General features: G+C 37.1%; 1 protein-coding gene across 1 annotated transcript in view; it reads right to left on the bottom strand.

The window, feature by feature from the left end:
- TTC3 (tetratricopeptide repeat domain 3) overlaps window positions 1-21,553 on the bottom strand; it is a gene marked incomplete at its 5' end in the record, with an annotated part of 68,490 nt that overhangs the window by 45,274 nt on the left and 1,663 nt on the right. The window contains 13 exons of the mRNA XM_080377671.1: window positions 71-125; window positions 3,367-3,490; window positions 5,337-5,385; window positions 5,527-5,689; window positions 6,937-6,991; window positions 10,193-10,255; window positions 12,034-12,128; window positions 12,936-13,021; window positions 13,944-14,067; window positions 16,183-16,236; window positions 17,492-17,576; window positions 17,990-18,122; window positions 19,295-19,340. Coding sequence (XP_080233797.1) covers window positions 71-125; window positions 3,367-3,490; window positions 5,337-5,385; window positions 5,527-5,689; window positions 6,937-6,991; window positions 10,193-10,255; window positions 12,034-12,128; window positions 12,936-13,021; window positions 13,944-14,067; window positions 16,183-16,236; window positions 17,492-17,576; window positions 17,990-18,122; window positions 19,295-19,340 — 1,132 coding nt within the window. The remainder of the gene's footprint in view (window positions 1-70; window positions 126-3,366; window positions 3,491-5,336; window positions 5,386-5,526; window positions 5,690-6,936; window positions 6,992-10,192; window positions 10,256-12,033; window positions 12,129-12,935; window positions 13,022-13,943; window positions 14,068-16,182; window positions 16,237-17,491; window positions 17,577-17,989; window positions 18,123-19,294; window positions 19,341-21,553) is intronic.

Here is a 21,553-nt window from a genome sequence, read left to right as displayed (position 1 = left end):
TGTTTATTAATAATGGCAACAGCAAGGGAAGAACTGACTTGGACTTGACAAATAGCAAAAATGAACTCACTTGGTGAAAACTCCAGAGACCAGCCTTTGCTTTCTGTTCTTTGGATGTCAGTCACCTAATGACAAGTACATTAGTTCGGTTTTACACAGATAACAACAACAAAAACAAAACAAAACAAAAAAGGTATCACTTACTAAATTTAAACAAAGAAAAAAACCTAAACCACTAACATTTAAACATCGAAATCACAATGACACTACAGTATATTACGTCCCCAATCAATACTTAAAGAAAAACTATTTCATTACTCAAAGTGCATTTGTACACTTACACTTTTTTCCCCTCCAAATTCATATCAATTTACATTATCTACTAGCCTGACAAATACTAACCTTTTTCACAGTAATATTCATCCCAAAGGAAGATAAATTTACACACATACATTACGAAGATTTTTGTAGTATAAAGCAGATGGGAAGTTTTATGTAACGCAGTCAATCTTCAGGCACTTCTTGTGCGTTCTGTAAATCACTTTCTTTTTCAACAAGTTCTAACGTTCATTTCCTTCCCTTTGTCCCTTGTACATTGGTTTCATTTTCCCCACTAACAAGTAATCTCTTTTTTGCTGCCCCACCCTCCGAAACCTGAAAGGGTTTTTTCACGTGTGCTAAATTGGTTTGACCTTACTAGTAGATTCACATTATTTATCATCTCACTTTCCATATTATATAGCTTATTTATAACATACTTTATAGGGTAAATTATAACAAACAATTTATTGGTTACTTTACAATAAATGGTGAAGACAATCAGAAAGAGGCACAAATGCTTCTTTAAATTACAAATTAGTGTGAAAGAGAACTGTCTGTAAGCACACTGGAGGTTGATAATTAAATTCTTAATTCCACGCTGTTACAGCAGGACTGTCACAGTCTGCATTCGTCTAGCAAAGCAAACCACTCAGGAAAATTTATGTACAAGAATGGTTTACAGGCTCCCCGTGATACTGGCCATGAGCCAGGCACCATGACAGCAACAGCTGGGAAATTCCACTGACGTTCAGTAGCAAAACCCACCTAAAACAAGGCAAGCACCAACAAAATCACCCAACTTCCCACCTTTTTTGGCGGTGTGTTTTTTAAGGAGTAAAAACACATGTAGTGTTTTTGGCTGGGATAAAGGTAAAGCTCCTCACAGCAGCTTGTATGGTGCTGTGTTTCAGCTCTGCGATTACAACGGTGTTTGTAACACAGGGACATTTTAGGTACTGCTGAGCTGTGCTTGCACAGCATCAAGGCCTTTTGTTTCACATGCCTGCCGGCGAGTAGGCTACGAGCAGCATGAGAATCTGGGAGGGGACACAGCCAGGACAGCTGACCCCAACTGACCAAAGGGGTGTCCCACACCACAGGCAATGTGCACAGCAATAAAAGCTGGGGGGGGAGGAGAAAAGGAAGGAAGTTCTGAGTTACAGCATCTGTCTTCACAAGTAACTATTATGCATGACAAAGCTTTGCTTTCCAGAACATTGCTAAACATCTGCCTGGAAGCAGTGAAATAATTCCTTATTTTGCTTTGCTTGCATGTGTAGCTTTTCTTTGCCTGTTAAACTGTCTTTATCTCAACAGACAAGTTTTCTCACTTTTATACTTGGTACTTTTTCTACCCAACAAGTAGCTGTATGGGGGTGTGCTGCCTACCACGGTTACACCATGACAACACAGCATGCCATTGCACTTTTAACAGCAAAATAACCTTCTAAAAGGCAAAATTAGAGGCTTTTTTAGTGGATTTCTTTGGTGATCCTCACTAACATGTATCCTTAATTTAATTATTTTTCAGGAACAAAAGTCAATCATGAACATAGAACAAAGTTTACTCTATTAAGCTTCTGTGATGGATGCATTTGACTCCTTCATCAAACTAGTGGTAGTGTGGTTCAGGCTCTAAAGTAAGTAAAGGCCTAGGCTGTGACAAGGCCATGAACTTCTCTAGCTTCAACCTGTTCTCTGAAAACCTGGCCTGGGACAGGGTGGCATGACAAGCTTTGATGTATATGAGCTTGGAAACTGCAACACTGATCATGCAATTAACACATAAATATCAAATGGTTCTTCCAAAACTAATTTGGTCAAGGAACAAAGTAAGTTGTGCGTACAAGGAGTCTCATGCTTACCTCTTCCATCTTATATAATTTGACTAAACAAATATGACAGCCTGAATGAACTTTTTTTGAGCTCTCCCTCCTAAGTAGCTGGTAGTATGGCGGTGATCTCCCCTTGAGCTGGGACACTGCTCAAGGTTACTCCTCAAGGTTGAGAGACCCTTTACCCACTGCAGATCTTTGTATGGTCACTATTGTACATAACCTTGTATCACAGGGCATTAAGATTTTACACTGGTAACTGATTCGTTATTATATCCTCTGTGCAGTAGAGTAATAGATTGAACTTTGCCATCAGACTTTGTTAAGCCTCACTTCTACATCATCTTACTTCACTAAAACCACTTTTGCTGCTATCTTTGGCAGTGGTTCTTTAAGTTAATGAAAATAGCCTAGTAGAAAAATTGTGCTTATGAACAGCCTTTGCAATTGAAAGAACCTAAAGAATTAAAGAGCTACTAAAATAACACAAGTTCATCTTGCATTTTAGCACTATACTACACTTCTTTCAAATACACAAGCCAAGCACATTTGAGAACCACAAAACCCTAGTTTTAAATACAATCTAGATAAATACACCATTTAACTAGCATTTTTCCCATATAAAAGAAACCTGTTTACAGAGCATGAAAATAATGGTCTATAACCATACAAATATCTTAACATCACAATATCGGTGCAAAACAATGCTCCAGTATAGCAAAAGACCTGTATATTAGTTAACTTTGGCTAAAGAATCTTCCACTGAACTCCATTACACCAGTACACATTAACTGAATCCTCTCCTAAAGCCAAAGGGAAGGCCACATCTGACATTAACATTATGGTTTTATATTATATATATATATATAACACATATAACACATTAACAGGCAGGACTGGACAGTCAATTAAACCAGACGTGTCTTCAGTCTCACTTTCTATAAGCCTGAAGAGACTCCTCTCCTCCTCATAGCATACAGCCCCCCATCTTCTCATTCAAGCAACCACCTCCCACCTCCTTTCAACCCAGAGTTCTGAACATAGATTTGGTAGTTCAGTATTACATGAAAAGTGCAATTGGCTGAGAAAGTCCACAAACATTAAAACACACTGGCTGCAAAAATTCAGCCACACCAGTAAATAACACATTCCAGAACAATAAAAACCAACACACTGTTAGTCTTGTAATGCCAGCTGTAGCGTAACTTACCCTGGTATCATGGTATTGATGACAGTGATGATCTTTAGGATCTGACTGTGTTCTCTTTCTGTCTTTTTCTATTTCTTTTTGATCTTGAGAGATTGTTAAATGAGATTCTGAAGAACTGCAGTCTCTGACATGTAAAAAGAGAGAACTCTAGTTCTTCCAATGTTGATGTCTTTTCCCCATATTTAAGACATGTACCATACATGTATCATGGGAAAAAATAAAAGACAAATACAAGAAGTCTACCCCTCACAAAAGTGTAACAGCATAATCATATTTAAAGGGTTTCATCAAACAGCCATTTTTTTTATACCTTCAAATTGCACATCCAAAGGTATACAAAAATTTAACAAAAAAAAAACCCCTCTGTTTTCTATAAAAGGGACAGGAACTGAATTACTGCACATTTATTTTAAAAAAGTAATGGTAATTAATGAAAAAAATCAATCTTGCTGCAGGCCATATTTTATTAGTGCAATATAGAAGGGAAACAAATTTAAGCTCCTCCAGAATTTTCTGGTTTACAAAAAGCTGTTTAGTAGTTTACTTAGTGTACTGTTTCTGAGTATCAGTTATCACATCACTACAAGCAGGCCAATAATAATCAAAAAGATCTTTCAAGAAAATGTTTAACACGAAAGTTACAGCATATATTGTAACTTAGCTGAATTTGTGAACATGGATTCTTTCTTACTCTGTGCTTTCGCCTTGCCGAAAGAGAACAGATGTGGCAAAGGCACAGAACAGATGTAGCAAAACCAAGTTCTTACAAATTAGGATATGCATTCTTTTTTAACATTGTGGGTGGAAGTTTATTAAATAATGATTGATTACAACTTATGAAAAAGTCTTTGACCATGTATTTAACCAGGAATTGTTTAACTTGGATAGTGAGCTCAAGGACAACTCTAAATTGCATTTAATAAATTTGACAGGTGGTGCTTGTTCTGGGCCCCCTGAACAGGCAGGATGTGAGCAGGACCATCCAGACAATAAATAATGCATGCAGCTGTGTCATGACAGTTAACTCGACCACACTTGGATGCGTGGCCAACATCCCTGGTGTGTGTGGCCCTTATGGATCATGAGATAGTGTACGCCTACACTTGGCACAAACTTAAAAGCTTGCATACGCTAGTTACATAAGCTAGTTTTGTTTTCACTGGATATCAAGGCAGGCAAGCTCCAGGACTAGGCCAGAAGCCTCACCTACAAGTGGATGCACCGCGTAGAAGCTTCCCAGCTACCCAAAGATTCCTGACACTGGCTGTAATGGGGCTTCCCAGCAGAAGTGTGGGCCTGGATGATGTTATTAAGGTGGTAATTGGTGATGTATCCTTTTCTTAATCACTGTAACACTTTGCAGTAATGATACGACGCATTGCTTATATCTTTTATCATATTGTGCATTTTCTTTCATCATACCGCATGCTATTCTCCTTTATTATACTGTAACATAATAAAACTACATTTCTTTTTACATTTGATTTGGTCCATTTTTGCTTGGTATCCAGTCAGTCAGCAAAACACACTGCCAAAACGAATTGCTCGCATACATTTCCTCGTATCAGCTTAATCTCCTAGTAAACTTTATATAGCAAAGTTAACACAAAAAAAGTGGGTGTGACTGCACTGATTTGCAGGCACCAAATTTCCTCAACAGTAAAGTACTTCAAATTGGGAGGAAAAAAACCATGAAAACCTAACTGTTTTCTGTTATTCCCAACATGGATAAAACTTAGGCCTGAGCGAAACTGCTTGGACATGGAACATGTCTCAAGATAGCTTGTTTAGTTCCTAAAACTCCTCTTTACTCCTAGGCTGCACTCTGGGTAGCAGTTCTGGTAAGTTTATTCCTTCCACTTCTATTTACTGATAGACAACAAAATTCAAGCAGTATCTATGCTATGTATTACTGAAATCTTATACAAAGCATTGCTAATTTCAAAAAAACAAACCTGACAGTTGCTTACTTTTTCTCAAGAAGTGACTTCTTTGGTTTCTGTTTGTGTTGTTTAATACCTATAGAAAATTAGGAGGGGGGGGGGGGGAAGGGGGGAAAGAGAGAAAAAAAAAAAAAGGCATTAGCTACTTTCATAGGAAAGTTACCAATGAGGGAATTTTGCTATATTCAATGTAGATCTTGAAATCAGAAAAAGTTACCATTTATTTCTTCTAATGTCTTCTTCAACTTGTAATTTTGTTGAATAAGATCCTTAAGTCCACCAGGAATATTCTTGCATAGTTCCTGAGCTCTCTCATTAGCTTCCAAAGCCAGTTCATGTTCCCCCAGTAATGACAGCGCCTTACAGAAATGGTAATGACCCTACACAGATGCAAGTTTGAATTTCAAGCATTCATTCACACAAAGAACAAAACAATTTATATCCGAAACAGATGCAGTAGACAATATAAAGTAAAATTTTACATACTCAAAAGTTTTATCTACTCCACCTGCTTCAGGTCAAATGATGAATAATCAGTTTTCAACTACTTGGCACACAAACAGAAAGATAATTCACTGGCAGTAGAATCTAGCCTCTGGCTTTGAAAAAGTGTGTTTTTTTCTCCTAATCTCAACTACTAATTTGCAGTTTTGTAACTATCCCTCATTTATTCTTCTTTAGGTGAAGAATATTGGGAAATACACGTTGGTCATTAATCAGGATCTTTTTTTTTTATAGTAAGGACTATGTACGTTCTATTTAAAGCATTACAATAACATAGCTACTCACAACAATGTAATAAATGTTTTCTTCTGTCTTTACACATGAAGAACACCATGTAACTGAAACAGAGCAAGGTCTTTAAAAAGTTAGTTAGGATGAGTTTGGTACAATGCTCTGGGTGATGCTCTGTGTTGAGAAAGGAATGGACTCTGAATAATAAGAAAAGGTTCCACTGACAATGTTAAAGTAAAGAAATGGACTCTGAACAATTAGAAAAGATAAGGTGGGGACCTGAACGAGATAAGGAGACCATGAGTCAGGAAACTGTTGAACAAAGAAAGTTGAAAGATTTACTCCACCTAGATCCCACCTATTATGAATAGAATAATTAGGTGTAGAAATCAAATGGACATGAATGTAAAGGTGTTGTAACTCTCATGAAAACTGTACAAATTACCTGACTTTTCACTGAAAACTTGGGAGCTAGTTTGTCTGGCATGAATCGGCTAGCTCCCCAATGTTACACAAAATAAATACGTTTGCTGCTTAAAGACAAAATTTGTCTTTGAGCAGTTACTCTGTGCCGGTTTGGCATCATAACAAGACTTAGAAGCATGTCAAAATAGCGCTTCTAATACACAAATACAAACAAACCATGCGTTAGGTTTACAGTTAGACCCAATGATCTTAAAGATCTTTTCCAACTTAAATGATTCCATTCTAGTTGGCTGACAGAAGCAGAATTCTTAGACTACCAGGTACAGTGTTCATTTTACTGTTACAGGGCTAAAACGCAGACAAGAATGTCACATCCACCTGGGTCAAAGCTGTAATTAAGATCTGCATTCTTGTGTTGGTTTGCAGTACCAACAAAAGACAATTTTGAAATGTATATGAAACTAACCTTTGGCCAATCATGCTTCAGAACAGTGGCTCTCTTTCCATCAGCAAGGGCTCTCCTTAGAGAAGGAAGGGAAAAAGAAGAAGAGGTATTTACTATTTATAATTCAGAAAACTCTACAGACCAGACATACAAGGCACTATAAAAATATGAAGTGAATAAAAGAACAGTTCATTCACCTGTGTAAAGGTATGGTCGGATAATACTTCTTAGCTGAAACTTACCTGGATTAAAATGTTACAGTCTCAACTATTTCACCCATCAGATATTTATTTATAATACACTATTGTCACCACCAATAGCAGGCCATAAGCTTAGTACTAAGTCTGCAAAACCTCAGGACTGAGGCTTCTCAGTCTTGATCAGGGTGAACTGCAGTTTCACCTGCCTCAGTTTTTGTTTACTTTGTTTAACTGTGACAATAATTCTTCTAACTGACCAGGTGTCTATGGCTAATTTGTTCTACTTTTGTTCATCTTTGTGTGGTACAACCATAGATTTAAGTGAATTAACTGCTTGTTACTGCCATCTATACAGAATGAGGTATTTATGACCCAAGAACGATGAAGTCTCATAAAGAAATACAAGCCAGATATGACAGCAGAGGCCTTGAAGGAGACACAGAACGCAGCAAAAGAGTGCAGGCAGAAGAAGACAAAAGATGGGGCACCAGCTTGGGACTGGAGACCCCATGGCTATAAACAATTCACCAGCGATCAGTTAAAGACATGCCAAATCTGGACAAATATGACTAAGTGTAACAAAGAAAAAATACATGTAAAATGTACTATGTATAGTAAATTCAGATGTTAACAGAGTGCTGTAGACCAACAGAGACAAAGCAAAGGTGCAACAGCATGTTAGCAGACGCAAAAGTGACCCCAAGTGGACCCTAGAGCGAGGAAGAAGAAACCATGAACATCACTTTCCTCCCAGAGAAGGACTCTGCACGCCAACAGCTCTCTAACCCAACTACTACAGCAAGAAAAGTGCCAGCTTTAGTACCCACCCAGACGAATAGTGGAGGGGTGTGGAAAAAGTACTAAAGTTATATTATAACATTGAAAAAAATTTAGTGTGAAACTGCAGCTGCTTCTTCCAGGGTGGAATGCAGCTGAAATGCATGGAATCTACTCACAGGTAGTTCCCCAGGCAACACAACCCGCAACCTTAGCACACACTAACAGGAACTGAACAGAGAGTGGAGCAGAGTGGAGATACCATGGCCAGGCTCTGTTGTACTCCCTACAGGAAAGGGAACTTGATGGTACTATGTACTGATAAACTGCATAGTAGCCATCCAATGAAGAAAAGTGAAAATGTCAGCTGTTGAGCCAGCAACTTTGGCAAAATCACTTTCCTCAGATGAACTTTGCTCATTATAATACTAAAGCACACATCCATCTCAAAGCTACCCACCTCGAAAGTACAGCCACCCCTCACTAAGCAGGTGCTTCGTATTTTTACTGACTGTACCTTTAAAGGTAAAACGAGAGAATTCTACACCTATCAGTAACAAAAGTACGTATGAGTAGAGTCACTCAAGCTCCACCTAGAAGCGAAAAAATAATATAGGAATTAGGAAGGGGAGAAGTTAGGGAAGACTCCACTGTAACTGCTGGGGTCAGTTGATGGGCTGAACCTGTCTTCTCTCCCATGAGGATGCCTATTGGGTAACAACTATACTCTATATGTGCTTAATTATTAACTCCAGCTGGCTTTTATTAGCTATTAGATTGTGTGTATGCTATTTCACACTTGTTCTTACAGTCAGTGTACTATCAACGGCAATGACTAACCCTAACCTGCCATGAATCTGTATAATAAAAATTCTCAAATAAAATGTGTTTTGTGTGAATTTCCAGAAACTTGAATAATTGACTTGACTAGTGAATCTGTCATTGTTGCAAATTATCTTAAGTTTTACTGAAACTTTCCATATTTTGTGTTTGTTTGTGAAACAGTTAGTTATAGGAACATCCTGATTTTAAGAAGTTAGCCTCTATGTTAGCACTATATTAGCACTTATTAACCAATGATGTATGGCTTGCTGTGATGCTTGTTACCCGAGCTGGTGTTACTTTAAGTCCCTATTCTCTGGACCATGTTAGCCTTAGTCCTTACTCTCTAGACCATAACCAGAACACCTAAGTTCTATTGTATGTAAGATGAGTTATTGGACAACCTGGCAAAGTAGATATCTAGCCAGCCAACTTGGCATAACACTTACTTTTAAGGTGTCCCGAAGTGAACTACCTTCATTATAATACTAAAAAACACACCCACAGGTCAAGAAGATCCTTGCTCAGGTGAAAACCCTTCCTCTGCACAAGTGTAGTAACAGAAGAGAATGACACAACAGATATTAGAATCACATGGAAATCACTAACCAATCATTGTAACTGGGAGTGTATTACCTTACAATTTTTGTGTATAAAAGTAACAGTGAAATTGGCATGGGGTGTGCTTGATTTGTGGTGATTCCACCTAACACTCAGCACTACAATGAAGAAGTGCCTGCTTATCTGCTTTGTGTAGATGGGGTTTTCATTCCCCAGCTAACATCACCATGAATCCCTGAATAGGGCAGTCAAATCAACCTCCAATACAGTGTGCTGTCCAGTAGAGTCTCTGTAGTGAGCTCTGACAGGCTGGTTGGGTCTCATCTTTCCTGGGACGTTGACTACTTAAACATAAAGGGTTTGGGAAAAACATTCCCTTTAACATGACAATGGGTGAGCGTAATACCAAGAAAATGGGCCGAAACTAAAAATCATGTGGACAGTGATGCTAATTATACTGTTATTACTTCTTTTTATTCCAATAATTAGATCTGGACTAATAACAATCATACCCTTAAGACTTCAATTATACTAACAATAAATTCTTGGGTTGGCTTGACATAAAAGGTATACATCCACCTTGCTCAAGTTCTTTAGCTTAACACTGGCTTAAGGAAAATAATGCCCATACCCATGCTGATCTCTTCTTCAAGAGGCTTAAGAAAAATCACAACATTCACTGGTACTGAGATTTTTTTTCCTGTTGTATAACCCCTTACATAAAAATTTTAAATGGTACTATCTACTGCCAGAAGATAGAGCTAACGATATTCATTTTTCTTAATATCAGTTTTCTGAGGTAGTAACATCACAATTATGATATACTTGTTTTAAAAATACTGTTTTTCTAACTATATTACCAATTTTTAAATGCACATCACCACAACATTACAGATTATAAACAAGGGGTTACTTACTTGTATTGCCTTGTGAGAATTAAACAAAGAGCTCGGTTTCCATACAGAAGATGGTTTGCAGGGCTTACAAAAAAGAATTATGAAAGTGGATTACTTTTGAAAATCTTAAAAAGGAAAAATATAAAATAAGTTTTCACAATAATTGTCTGCAAGCAATATAGTACCAACAACTACATACAGGCTTCCTTGAACAGTCCCATTAATTTATAAGTTAAGTCACTGAAAATATCAGGTTTAATTATATAATAATTTCTAAGATTTGGGCCCATTAATGCAACTTCCAACCAATTCAGATCACTCCCAGCTTTGGGGCTGGGGGAAGGGGGAGGAGAGGGGAGAGAGAGAGAGATTTAAACTCCTTCTGCAACTCACTAGGCTCTGAAAAACATACTAAAGCATGCCTCAGGCAGTCAGAAGTATGGCTAGTATGCTCCTGACAATCTCAGCTTCGTTTAAAAAAAAAAATTAAAATATATAAACAAAATGCTAAAGCATCACCCCCAGCCTACCTAATGGAGAACGAGAGGCGAGAACCGATAAAGACAATCCAGCAACCGCTTGAAAGGAAGCCAGTGGAGAATGCAGCTAGTTAGAGAACGAGTGTGATGATGTAGTTTAAAGTCAGCTCACACTGGGAGAGCAAGAAAGGGAAGACAGTGGACAGAGCAGGTGAAGAAAGATTCCCTACCTGCTAGACATCACTCAGCTATCCTTCACCTTCCAGCAGGATCTTAAGGATGAACAATGTCTAACGAACAGCTATGACAACATCTCAGCTATACAGCCCCTGGAAACCATGAGACCTCCTTTCCTGTTTCCAAGCCATGGGATTTCATTTGCTCTTTCACTGAATTCTGCTCGCTCCTCCCTCACCCTCATCATCTAGCTTGAGCAAAGCCTTCTTAGCCTGCTCCATCATCTCAGATACTGAAGTCAGCTTACACAACTTTTCAAGGACGCTGAAATCAGCTTGAACTGGGGATTGAAATGTATCCTACCATGTGACATAAAATCTGACAAAAGACATCAGCAAAATGCTAATCCTTTCAACTGCACAATTACAAAGCTACAGACTTTAAAATCAAAAAATGAAAGTTTGCACAATCAAATTTTTATGAAGGATGGTACTTTATGAATTTCACCACATTTCACAGACACCAGAACTTGTAAAAGCAGCATTTCCATGACTAGAGCACAAGCAGCGATTACACCAAACCAGCGTTCTGTAACTAGTTGACATAGTGTTGACTACAGGAAGGGGGCAAATGCTCTATATGCATATGGCATAAATGCTCATGTAATCTGTCTCCCTGGCCTCTTTATAGAGCCCAGGAAAGTCTCCAAAGCCTTTCAGCAAATTACTGTTAGGAAGAAATTAAACTAGGTTTACAAAAGGAAATTAAGACTGTTGCATACAGAGTTGCCAAAATCAGATATTTAAAAATAAATACTTGTTCTTGTTCACTTGTTCCACATCACAGCTGAGATGATAAATATTTGCAACTGTTGGTCAGGCTGAAAGAGTATTTAGAAGGCATGACACCAAAAAGTGGCTGCTCATACCAAATAACTTTCCTTCTTTTCAGGTTTACTATACTTACTGTTAGTCACTTTTAGATCAGCTTTAAACCCTAACAGGACTTCTGAGGCAGTAAAAGTGCAAACAACCACTAGTAGCAAGAAATAAAATAGAGCAAAGGATGTATTACATAGCATTTAAAAAAAAAAATAATGTATCATTTGGCCTCTAAGTAGAGTGGCTCATGCAAAACTATACAAAAATCAGGATAACTCTGAACACATATTATAGACACAATCTAGTTAACCAGTTTAGTTCTTACCAAAACTCTATGGCTTTAGTATATGACATTATAGCACGATGAAAGTCTCCTTGGGAAAATTCTTCATTTCCTTTCTGTTTCATAAATTCACTGTTCTGTGAAATCAAGAAAAACAGTTCAGCAACCAGTGTAAACAAACTCATTTGCAACGAGAAGAAAACAGCTAAAAGAAGCAGCTACGTTTTTATGCTTGTAAAACCAGAATGTTACATATGTATTATTAGTTGTAATTTAATACTTTTAATTCATTGCAATTAATATGCTTAAAATTGTACAAATGCAAATGCAGACAAGAATACAATGAACAATTAAAAAGCAAGACTAAGTAGAAGCTCTCCTGGATTCCATAATACAGCTGTCAACAAAAGCAAGCACGTGTCAAATAGCTGAGTAGGCTGAGTATAGCACCGCTCAACCTGTTCCCTACTCGGTGCCTCTCAACGTAGCCCCTCAACTATGGAACTGTAGCAAGGACGACAAAGGAATTAACCACACTCCCGTAGACAAAAAAAAACCCAAACACCTACACTAAAGGAACTTATGGCAAAGAATGAGAGCATCTTATTTCTGTGTTAAAAGGATCAAGTTGAACAATCTTGTATCAGTGTTAACTGCATTTCCTTGAGCTTTTTGGGGAGGTGAGGAAGGGAATGCTGTCTAATGCACGCTGGCAATGTAAACAACTAATGTTTTGTTTATTAGGCCAGGATCTCTCAAGGTAATTATTTATGTCAGGACAATTACTCACTCAAGCTTTTGAAACCTTTGCCTTTAATCATTTGCCCATTTTTATAAATCTTTGATCATTAACACCACATACAACCCTCACCAAAAAAAAAAAAAAAAAGAAAAAAAAAAACACAACAGAAAAAGCACAAACACATTCTGATATAGTCTCTCACCTTCCTACAGTTTTCACAGGTCACAGCTTTGAATTCTTCAACTAAATTACAATCTTCCAAAGCAACTTTATTAATGTAACGCTTGCCTGGAGACAAAATGCAGAAAAACACAGTGGGTAAAGAAATTACCAAAGACAAGTAGGGTTTATCTGCTGCTGCTAAGACTCATGCTCTGTTTTCTGACTGAAAGTGAAATTTGACATACAAACTAAGTAACAGAAACAAACTAAGTAACAGAAATGTTCAGAATAAAATGAATTGCTATTGATTAAGCCCAAAATGACTGGCTGCAGACCATAAAACATTTAAATACTTGCCTAATTTCAAGCAATCAAGTGAAATTTGATTGTATTTTTAAAAAATCTGCATTTTAAAAATTTGCAAAGATTTTTATTTTAAAGAATCCATACTTTGGCATTTAACTATAAAAAGATTCTTCTCTTTACATGCAAGTTCAATTTCTACTATCCTGTCACTTACTACAACAGCTGAGTTAGAACAGGTATGTGCAAAAGTAGAATATAAGCCATTTAACATACATCAAATACAGCCAGCCTGGAAGCTTTTTGTAATTTCAGCAGAAGTTCTGCTGCTCATATTAATATATCTTACAGTAACTCCCATGAGCTCATTTTATAAGACTAACATCTCAATTAGTATTTTGACAAAATCCTCTGCCAAACATTTAACAGAAAGACCCAAATAATATTTCCAGCAACATTCAACTTAACACTCAAGTTAAAGGAATAGAAGGCACACATACAGCCCATAAGGGACACCAGAGTGAAAAAAGTGTTCTGAACTCCTGGTTCAAAAAGAGCACGTGCACTGTAAATATGACCCACATAAAGGGATTCAAGGAAGAATTGACTGGTGCAAACAAGAAGAAGAAGAAAAAAAAAAAAGCACTCCACCACCACGATTTCTCTAGTCATTCCCACAATAATGAAACACATGCAAACATTAACTTACTCTACTCATAATTTCTCCAGAACTGTTCATACTTACATTCAGTGAAGAAAATTTCAAGGTAAATCCAACCACAATCACCAAGTTTCTCCAGCCTCTGCAGAATACTGACATCACCTGTGTATCTGACCCAATCAAGTGCATCCCCAACATCAAAGACACCCTGTTGCAATTGAAGGAAAATAAAGAAAAAACACCATCCTAATTCCACACAAAGCGAAGTCTTAAAACAAAACCAACAAACACCACCCAAACCAACATCTCACTGGCAATATAATGGAAGCATTCCATGTAAATATAACAAATATTGCTCCTGATTTGTAAGCCTTTGAAATAGACAACAGCTCACAAATATAAATACCTGGATAACTCAAGCACAGCTTAATACAGCATATTGACACAATGAAAACAGTCATTCTTTCAACAGGAGACAGGGAAGCCATTTCAATTACAGAATTTGATTTAGAAACTTCTTTTAGACAACTGCACTCAAAATTCACTGTGAAATGACAAGCCTGGTTTAAAAAAGCAACATTCTCTAGGCTGCTAGACATGCAGGCTGGACTAAGATTTAATTCTGTAATCATGACTTCCCTTCTATTCAAACTAAATGCAATTGTTTGAGCTACAGAGCTTTAATTGTAGGAGAGGGATTGAGTGAAGAATGTCTGTTGCCTGGGATACTCCCACATTATTTGAGCCTCCGGATTTTGAAAAATAATGTAAAGACAAACATCACTAAAACACAGGAACTGGGTAATCCAGCAGTAATATACAGTTGTTCCTATTCTGCTTCTCCTATTGCTACTGTCAGCTATGATAGTGCCTTCTAATTCCAAAGGTTTTATCTTAACTTTTGCAGTTAACCTATAGCAGGCAGCAGAAACTAGTAAGAGCAAAAAAAAGTGACAAACACAGTGAAATTAAAAACATTCACAGTCCAAAGTTTACAAGCTGAAAAAAGGAACTAGTTCTACTATACACTGAATTTGGTAGTGAAGATGGATCAGCAGGTTTCCAAACAACACACTTAGTCTGCCATTCACAGTCCTTCAGACTGAATTGGTATAATTATTTTAGAATCCGCTAAAAGATTTCCCACCTGTCTCCAAAGAGGAGAACTTTTGCATCATTTCAGTGATCAGGTTTAGCCGTGCTCATAGCCCTGTAGCCCCACCACGGCGTACTGCCGTTGCTAGTAATAGGCCACAAGCTTTGTACAGACTGCAAGGCCACAAGACTGCGACTTGTCAGGTTTACTCTGAGCTTGTTCTGACCCGCCAAGAGCTCTGTTTTAACTTGGGTTAAATTGTACCAGCAGTTTTTCTTCTGACTGGGTGGTTATGACTAATCTGGTTTGAAAATAAACCCAAGCAAACCCTAGGGTGAGGAAGGAAAAACCATCAACAGCAGTCCTTGCAGCAAAGAACTCCACCTAGTGATGACCAAACCCCACACACGTAAACGCTAGACAGAAGCCATTTCTTTTAGGATCCCAAGGAGCAGTGCAAGGATAAGCACAACACCTGGAAAAAGGTCAGCTTCTAGGAAGTGCACGTATTACAATTTTAACTGTGCTATCTTATCATTAGAGTTTTTCTGTTTAGTAGTATTTGTTTGTTTGTTTGTTTCTTCTTCTGTAATAATTCATTTTGGAAGACTTCAACTATACTAATAAAAGCTTCTTGTCTTTACGTGCAAAGCGTGTTTGCGTTCTGCCCATACCTAGCCTTTCAGCATAACACACTAACACCAGCACAGAGAGGAAAAAGCAAAACACAGCACATAGGACTGTGTGCTTGTGGGAGGGAATCTAGAAATTTTCAAGACAAGGCAGAGAGAGCACAGACATGTCTGAAAGGAATAAGCCTTGAACAAGAAATGCCAAATCTGCAAGCAACCAACAAGTAAAGCCACCAGCAGGTACCAAAGTGGAACTGGAAGGCTGATGCACAGCCTAAACCCACCCAACCAGACTGCAGTAGTGACCTCCAAGAGAAATCAATCATTTTCAGCATGTGTACCACCGCCAAAGTTCTCACTCATTTTGTCTTACACAGATTACATTTATTTCACAGTTCCTGTCACACAAAGATTTCATTTTGTGGCTCAGAGTTGCAACAGCTGGCAACTGCAGTCCTATATACTACATATGCCATAAGCTACAGATTCAGTTTATTTGTTCAAGCATTTCAAAGTTTTGGATATTTGTACAAATATTTTCTTGGCATTCAAACATAAAGAAACATTCCTATTAAACAGAACTGGAGAAACTTACATTTTCTATTCTGCTGCCAATTCTCAGTACACCACCAATAAAAGCTGGAACATTCTAGAAGAGGGACAGAAAAATAAAAAGCACGTTATTGACATCTGATAGCTTTAGTTTCTATCTGCTCGGGTTCAACTTGATAGCATTTTCTGTTCTGCTTGAATGCAGTATCATTTGGACAGTTGCTCTGGTCCACTTCAAAGTTTCAGGAAGTATTTTTGTATTAAGTAGCAAATCCCCTACCATTTTTTGTCGAAAATGTTGACAGGGACATAGAGTATGCATGGATGCTATGACATCTGTTTAGGAAAGCCAGCCACTTCAACCACTTCTGCAGTTATCTACATACCAAAGAACCATCTGACATATCCAATGAAAACCATCCAAAACAACAGTACTTCCTCTCCTGAGATCTTCTGCTCCTCCAAATACATTTTAGTATTGAATAGACAATCTTTAACATGCAGAAGGAGATAACAGGCTGAGGAAGTAAGAAGAGGGAAGCAGAGGTAAACAGGGAGATGGGAGTATACTCAGACCCTCTCTATAAAGACTGAATGGGAGACTACCAGAGGAGGAAACAACACAAAGAACCCATCATACAAGACAAAATGAAAATACTGTAAGGACATTCTGAAGTACAAGGAGCTGAAAATAGAGCATTCTGGTAGCCAGAAGGAGGAAGCAGCAAAAGGAGCGTAGGGAAGTATGAATCCACAAGGTCAATATAAAACATAAATACCTAATCACAGAAAGTCACATAACAGTAAGGCAGACTGGGAAAGTGTAGCTTGCAGTTGAGCACAGAATTTAAACAAATAGATATTTTTTAAAATGTGTCATATCTAAATTTTAAAAAATAATTAATAAAATTATCTTCCCTTCAGCCACTAAGAACGTTGCTTATATCGTTCTCTCCTCTGCACCGGTGTGTTTCTAAGCCAGCAACAATGGTGAATTTTAAATATAATTTGTTGAATTAGGGGAAAAAAAAGGGGGGGGGGGGGGGGCAAGTATTTAACTTGTTCATCTGCGAATGGTGCCATTTTTCCCACAGATGTGACTCTCTCTTTTAGCAATTTAAAAGGGATTCAATCAACAGTATTATTGACTCTTCAGGTATTTAGTAAGTTATCCCAACTGTAATAAAACCTATGGACTCACTTTCTAGAAAGCTGCAACTCAACTACCAGACAATTTATTCACTCCAGCAAAAGGAAAAGTCTAATTTACAATATAATCCCAAGATGCATAAGTTAGAGATTTAATTAACCTATTACACTTGAAAAACGTAAAGTTAAAATACAGTACTTACAACAACTTTCTTAATTAAATCAACAAGGTCTTCCAAAATCTCTAAAGCACAGAGTCTCTTCCAATTCTGGTCTAAGACCTGCGAACTGCTTAGAAACAGAACAAGTTATTATTCAGAAAAATAACACTGTGTTGCATGGTCTTAATTCTAACTTTAAGGTAATTAGATCTAAGCAAGAGCATGGTTACAAACTCAAATCAAGTCCAGGGTGGGATGGGGAAGAGCTGCAAAGCTTTTGGCACTTTTGAAATAAACGACATCCATTGAAGTACTTGAACACACTTTTAGATTCCAAACTTCAGAAACCCATTCTTAATATTTTCTTCTGTATATTCATGAACTATGCTTTCTGACCTTAACTAAGTTAGCCCACAGGTAAAAACATTCCTGCAGACAGTTTAACCACTACTGAAATTACACAAAGATCTTTCACAGGTAACCAAAATTAAAAAAAAAGGTAAAGGCTGATGAAATCACTTCAAGAATATGATTACTTACATCCAATCAGCTACCAAAGAATTACTTTCACTTGTGAAGAGAAAAGGCCAAAAGATGTGTATTTTAATAACGTTGCAATATTCTCTTAGTACTTCAACTGGCTGACTGCACCATACTTCACAGGGATCAACATCTTCAAAGAAAGAGTTAGGAATTAAGACTACACAGTTCAGGCATTACAAGTAATCAAAGTCCAAACAAACATTCAAAAACATCAGTTATTTCCATACTGTATTCCTAAGTACTATCTAACCAAAAGAAGAAAACTTAAACACTCTAAATACATCTAGCAACTTGTTTTATAAATTGAAGGGGAAGAGAGAATCGATATGGAAGTAAGAATAGAGCCCTGCTGGCAGGCTTTATATTCCTTGCTCAAGGAATTGCCTGTGTTCTGAATTATATTGATGTAACACATTAAATACATAAATGCAGCCTGCTTCTACATAAGGATCCTAACAAGGGCTGTGAGCCATTTAACGGCTATAAGGGGTGCTATCTTCAAGATAAAACAAAAGCCATTTTAACTGTACCCATTCAATTATTTTCTACAATAAATCCTGGTTAGTGTGGCACATAGCCACACGGTACAAAAAGATCAGCAATATTCTTTCCTCCAGAGGTCATTATGTGTGATGCCTGGCTCTTTCAAAAATATAATCTATTCCCCTCAGAGACTGTCTTTAAAAGGTAAAGATCCTGATTAGATTACTAAGGTGGCATCATATACTCTCAGACCAGAAGCAGTATTACCCGAGAGCATGAATGTATGCAAAAATTCATTTTACGCAGCTGGCTCTGTTCACCTGAGTTTCCTATATATTACAGGTTACCATTTGTATAGTGAATACAGTTTTGAAGAACTTGTACTCTTGAGCCACATGCTTTTCTGCAACTATTATAATTTTTTTTAAAAAATAAGTGCAAAACTTAACCTACAAAGATCAACTTGAAGATGTCTTTAACCTACACAGCTAGAACATAGCTACAATTAAAATACAGGGAAAGAACACAAGCCTTAAATCTCCATCCTTATAACATTAATTGATTGCATATATGTACATATTGTATTGACTATTTGCATTGTTCTCACAAATGTATAGCAGTCTTCTGCACATCACATTGGGACAAAAAGATGAGAACTCTTCCAGTGTAAAAGAACGTACCAGTACTTCTGCTCAGAAACAGTAATTATCTACTTATTCAGACAAAAGAAGGGAAAAAGTGAAATAGCAATCAAAAAGATCCAAACTCAGCACAAAAAGTGCATTAGAAAGTTAAGTAATACTGGCTTACTTTACATACCTGTTTTAGGCTTATGCGGTGGCTGCTGTTCAAACACTCCGTGACCCTAAAGATAAACGTAATTTTTAACATTACCCACCTTTGCAAATGTGTTACACTAACTATAAGCAATGATTGCTTAACTGTTTCTTAGTATTAAACCAACTGTTTACATCAGAGAAAGGAAGGAACAGTGACAGAACACAGAAGTAATTTCCAATTCCTTTTCTCAAGAAAAGGTAACTATTGAACATATTTAAACCAGTATGAAAGATGGTCTATAGTTATATCTTCATAAACAAGCAGCACGATCAAACCAGAAACAAATCTATAAAGCAAAGTATTTGGTACTGGGCAGCTTACTTTCACATGATACGCTCTTTCTTTTAGTCTGCAGTGGTTCAAATTAGTCCCATAGACAGACCACCCATTTGTGGCTGATGCACATTACCTATACTCTTAAAAGCACCCTCTGGATTAGTTTCATCCCCAATGAATCCCACTAGCATACTCCAAGATCTCTTCACAACTTAAGCCAAAACATGAAAGACAGGGACAGTTGGGATATTTGCTTCAGGAGTGTTCTCTTGATTCAAACTAAAATACTAATGCAGACACATTAATTAACAAAATTAATAATTAACTAGCATTATTTAGTTATCTATTATCAACTATAATTATTTAGTTATTAACTAAAATAATCGTGCATACTCCAAAGACCTAGACAGAAAAAATATTTTTATGTACCTACTTGCTCTGAACAGGAGCAAGTTCAATTGAATTGAATTGAATTCAATTGAATGTTCATTCAATGTTCACCAGCATCTTGCTGTCTTCTAAGACCAATCTGAGGAGGGTGAATACCCCATGCTTTTCCCCCCCCCATCCCGTTTCCCCAAGAATAAAACACTATTGGTACTCCCTATTCTCCCACATGTTTCTGCACTTCTGACAACGGTTTTCTGAGGAAAACAAGAAAAAGAAAGTCTGCAATATTTTGCACTACCAAACAACAACCCCCTTTGGAAACAATCTTTGTAATTCATATTAAGCACAACCAAAAGGCAAACAAAGGAAAGTGGGGAAAAAGCATGTTTACTAGAGTTATTTAACACAATGGTTTAGATGCTGTCTCATGAAAAAAAAATACCTGCATATCCATTAAAAAAATGTCTATAAATCAACAGTTATAAATGTCTGGGAAAACTTGCTAGTTTAAGCAATATATTTAATTGCACTAGTATTCCAAAAAGTAAGAATTCAAAATCAGGTACTAGGCAGCAGTATAATGTTCAAGAATATCTATCTAAACATGTTTAAGATGACACACCAGTTTTCAAAAAATAATAATGAAGTCTTGACAATTAGTGCATGTGTATTGAAGTAAATATACATACATCAGGGAAGCAGAGTGAGTTATTGATTTACTACTTCATGGCAGCATACTGTGTCAATACTTTAATGGGTTCAAAACCTAGTACTCCATATGAGCCTCTCAAGCTGAATAATAAATGACTTCGGTCCGTTTTACAGATCCCTAAGAAGTCTATTATTTTCACAAATATTATGTGTCATTTAATAAATACTACATATCATGTCTATATATTGCTGTATTACCATGGCAAAGAAATGCAAAGCTATTTCTGAATACAACTGGAGAACAGTATAAAAACAAATTACCAGACACATCTTTTATAAATTTCTTTAACAGACCTTTATTTTTTCAGTGGCAGACTTTCTGGAAATACTAGCCTGCTCTGCAAGGACAACTTACTAATCTGACTTAAGGTGACGACAAGCATTCACATGATTTCAGCTGAAGTAACGTTTCTGAACTATTACAACATTACATGTAAATCAAGGCTTACTCTCAAAAACAACTTGTAACATTGACGTATTTAACAGACCAGGACATTCAATAACCTAAGATGAAAAAAATTAACCAATTTCAAAATCAGTTAATCTTGAAAGATGATTGAACATCTCCTTCACTCCATAGCCAGGATTTTGCTATAGTATTTAAAAAAAACCACCACACACACCACCATACACACACCACCCCTCTAAACATCATTCTCATGGTGGTATTCCCATCAAAGCAAACCTGAAAACCAAGATTTAGCACTTGCACAGAATCAAGGGCTTTCTTTCCATAGTACTGCATACGCATCACCTTAAGAGATAAAACATCTAGTATCTTATGCTAACACAGCTGTTACTTTATTTTGTCCACAGTACATAAAAAACCCCAACTTTATTGATTTAAACAATGTCCAAAGC

The sequence above is a fragment of the Falco punctatus genome (assembly GCF_963210335.1).
Source record: "Falco punctatus genome assembly, chromosome: 2".
In the NCBI taxonomy this organism is placed as follows: domain Eukaryota; kingdom Metazoa; phylum Chordata; class Aves; order Falconiformes; family Falconidae; genus Falco; species Falco punctatus.
Note: the sequence above shows the minus strand (reverse complement) of the source record. Positions and strands in the feature narration are given on the sequence as shown.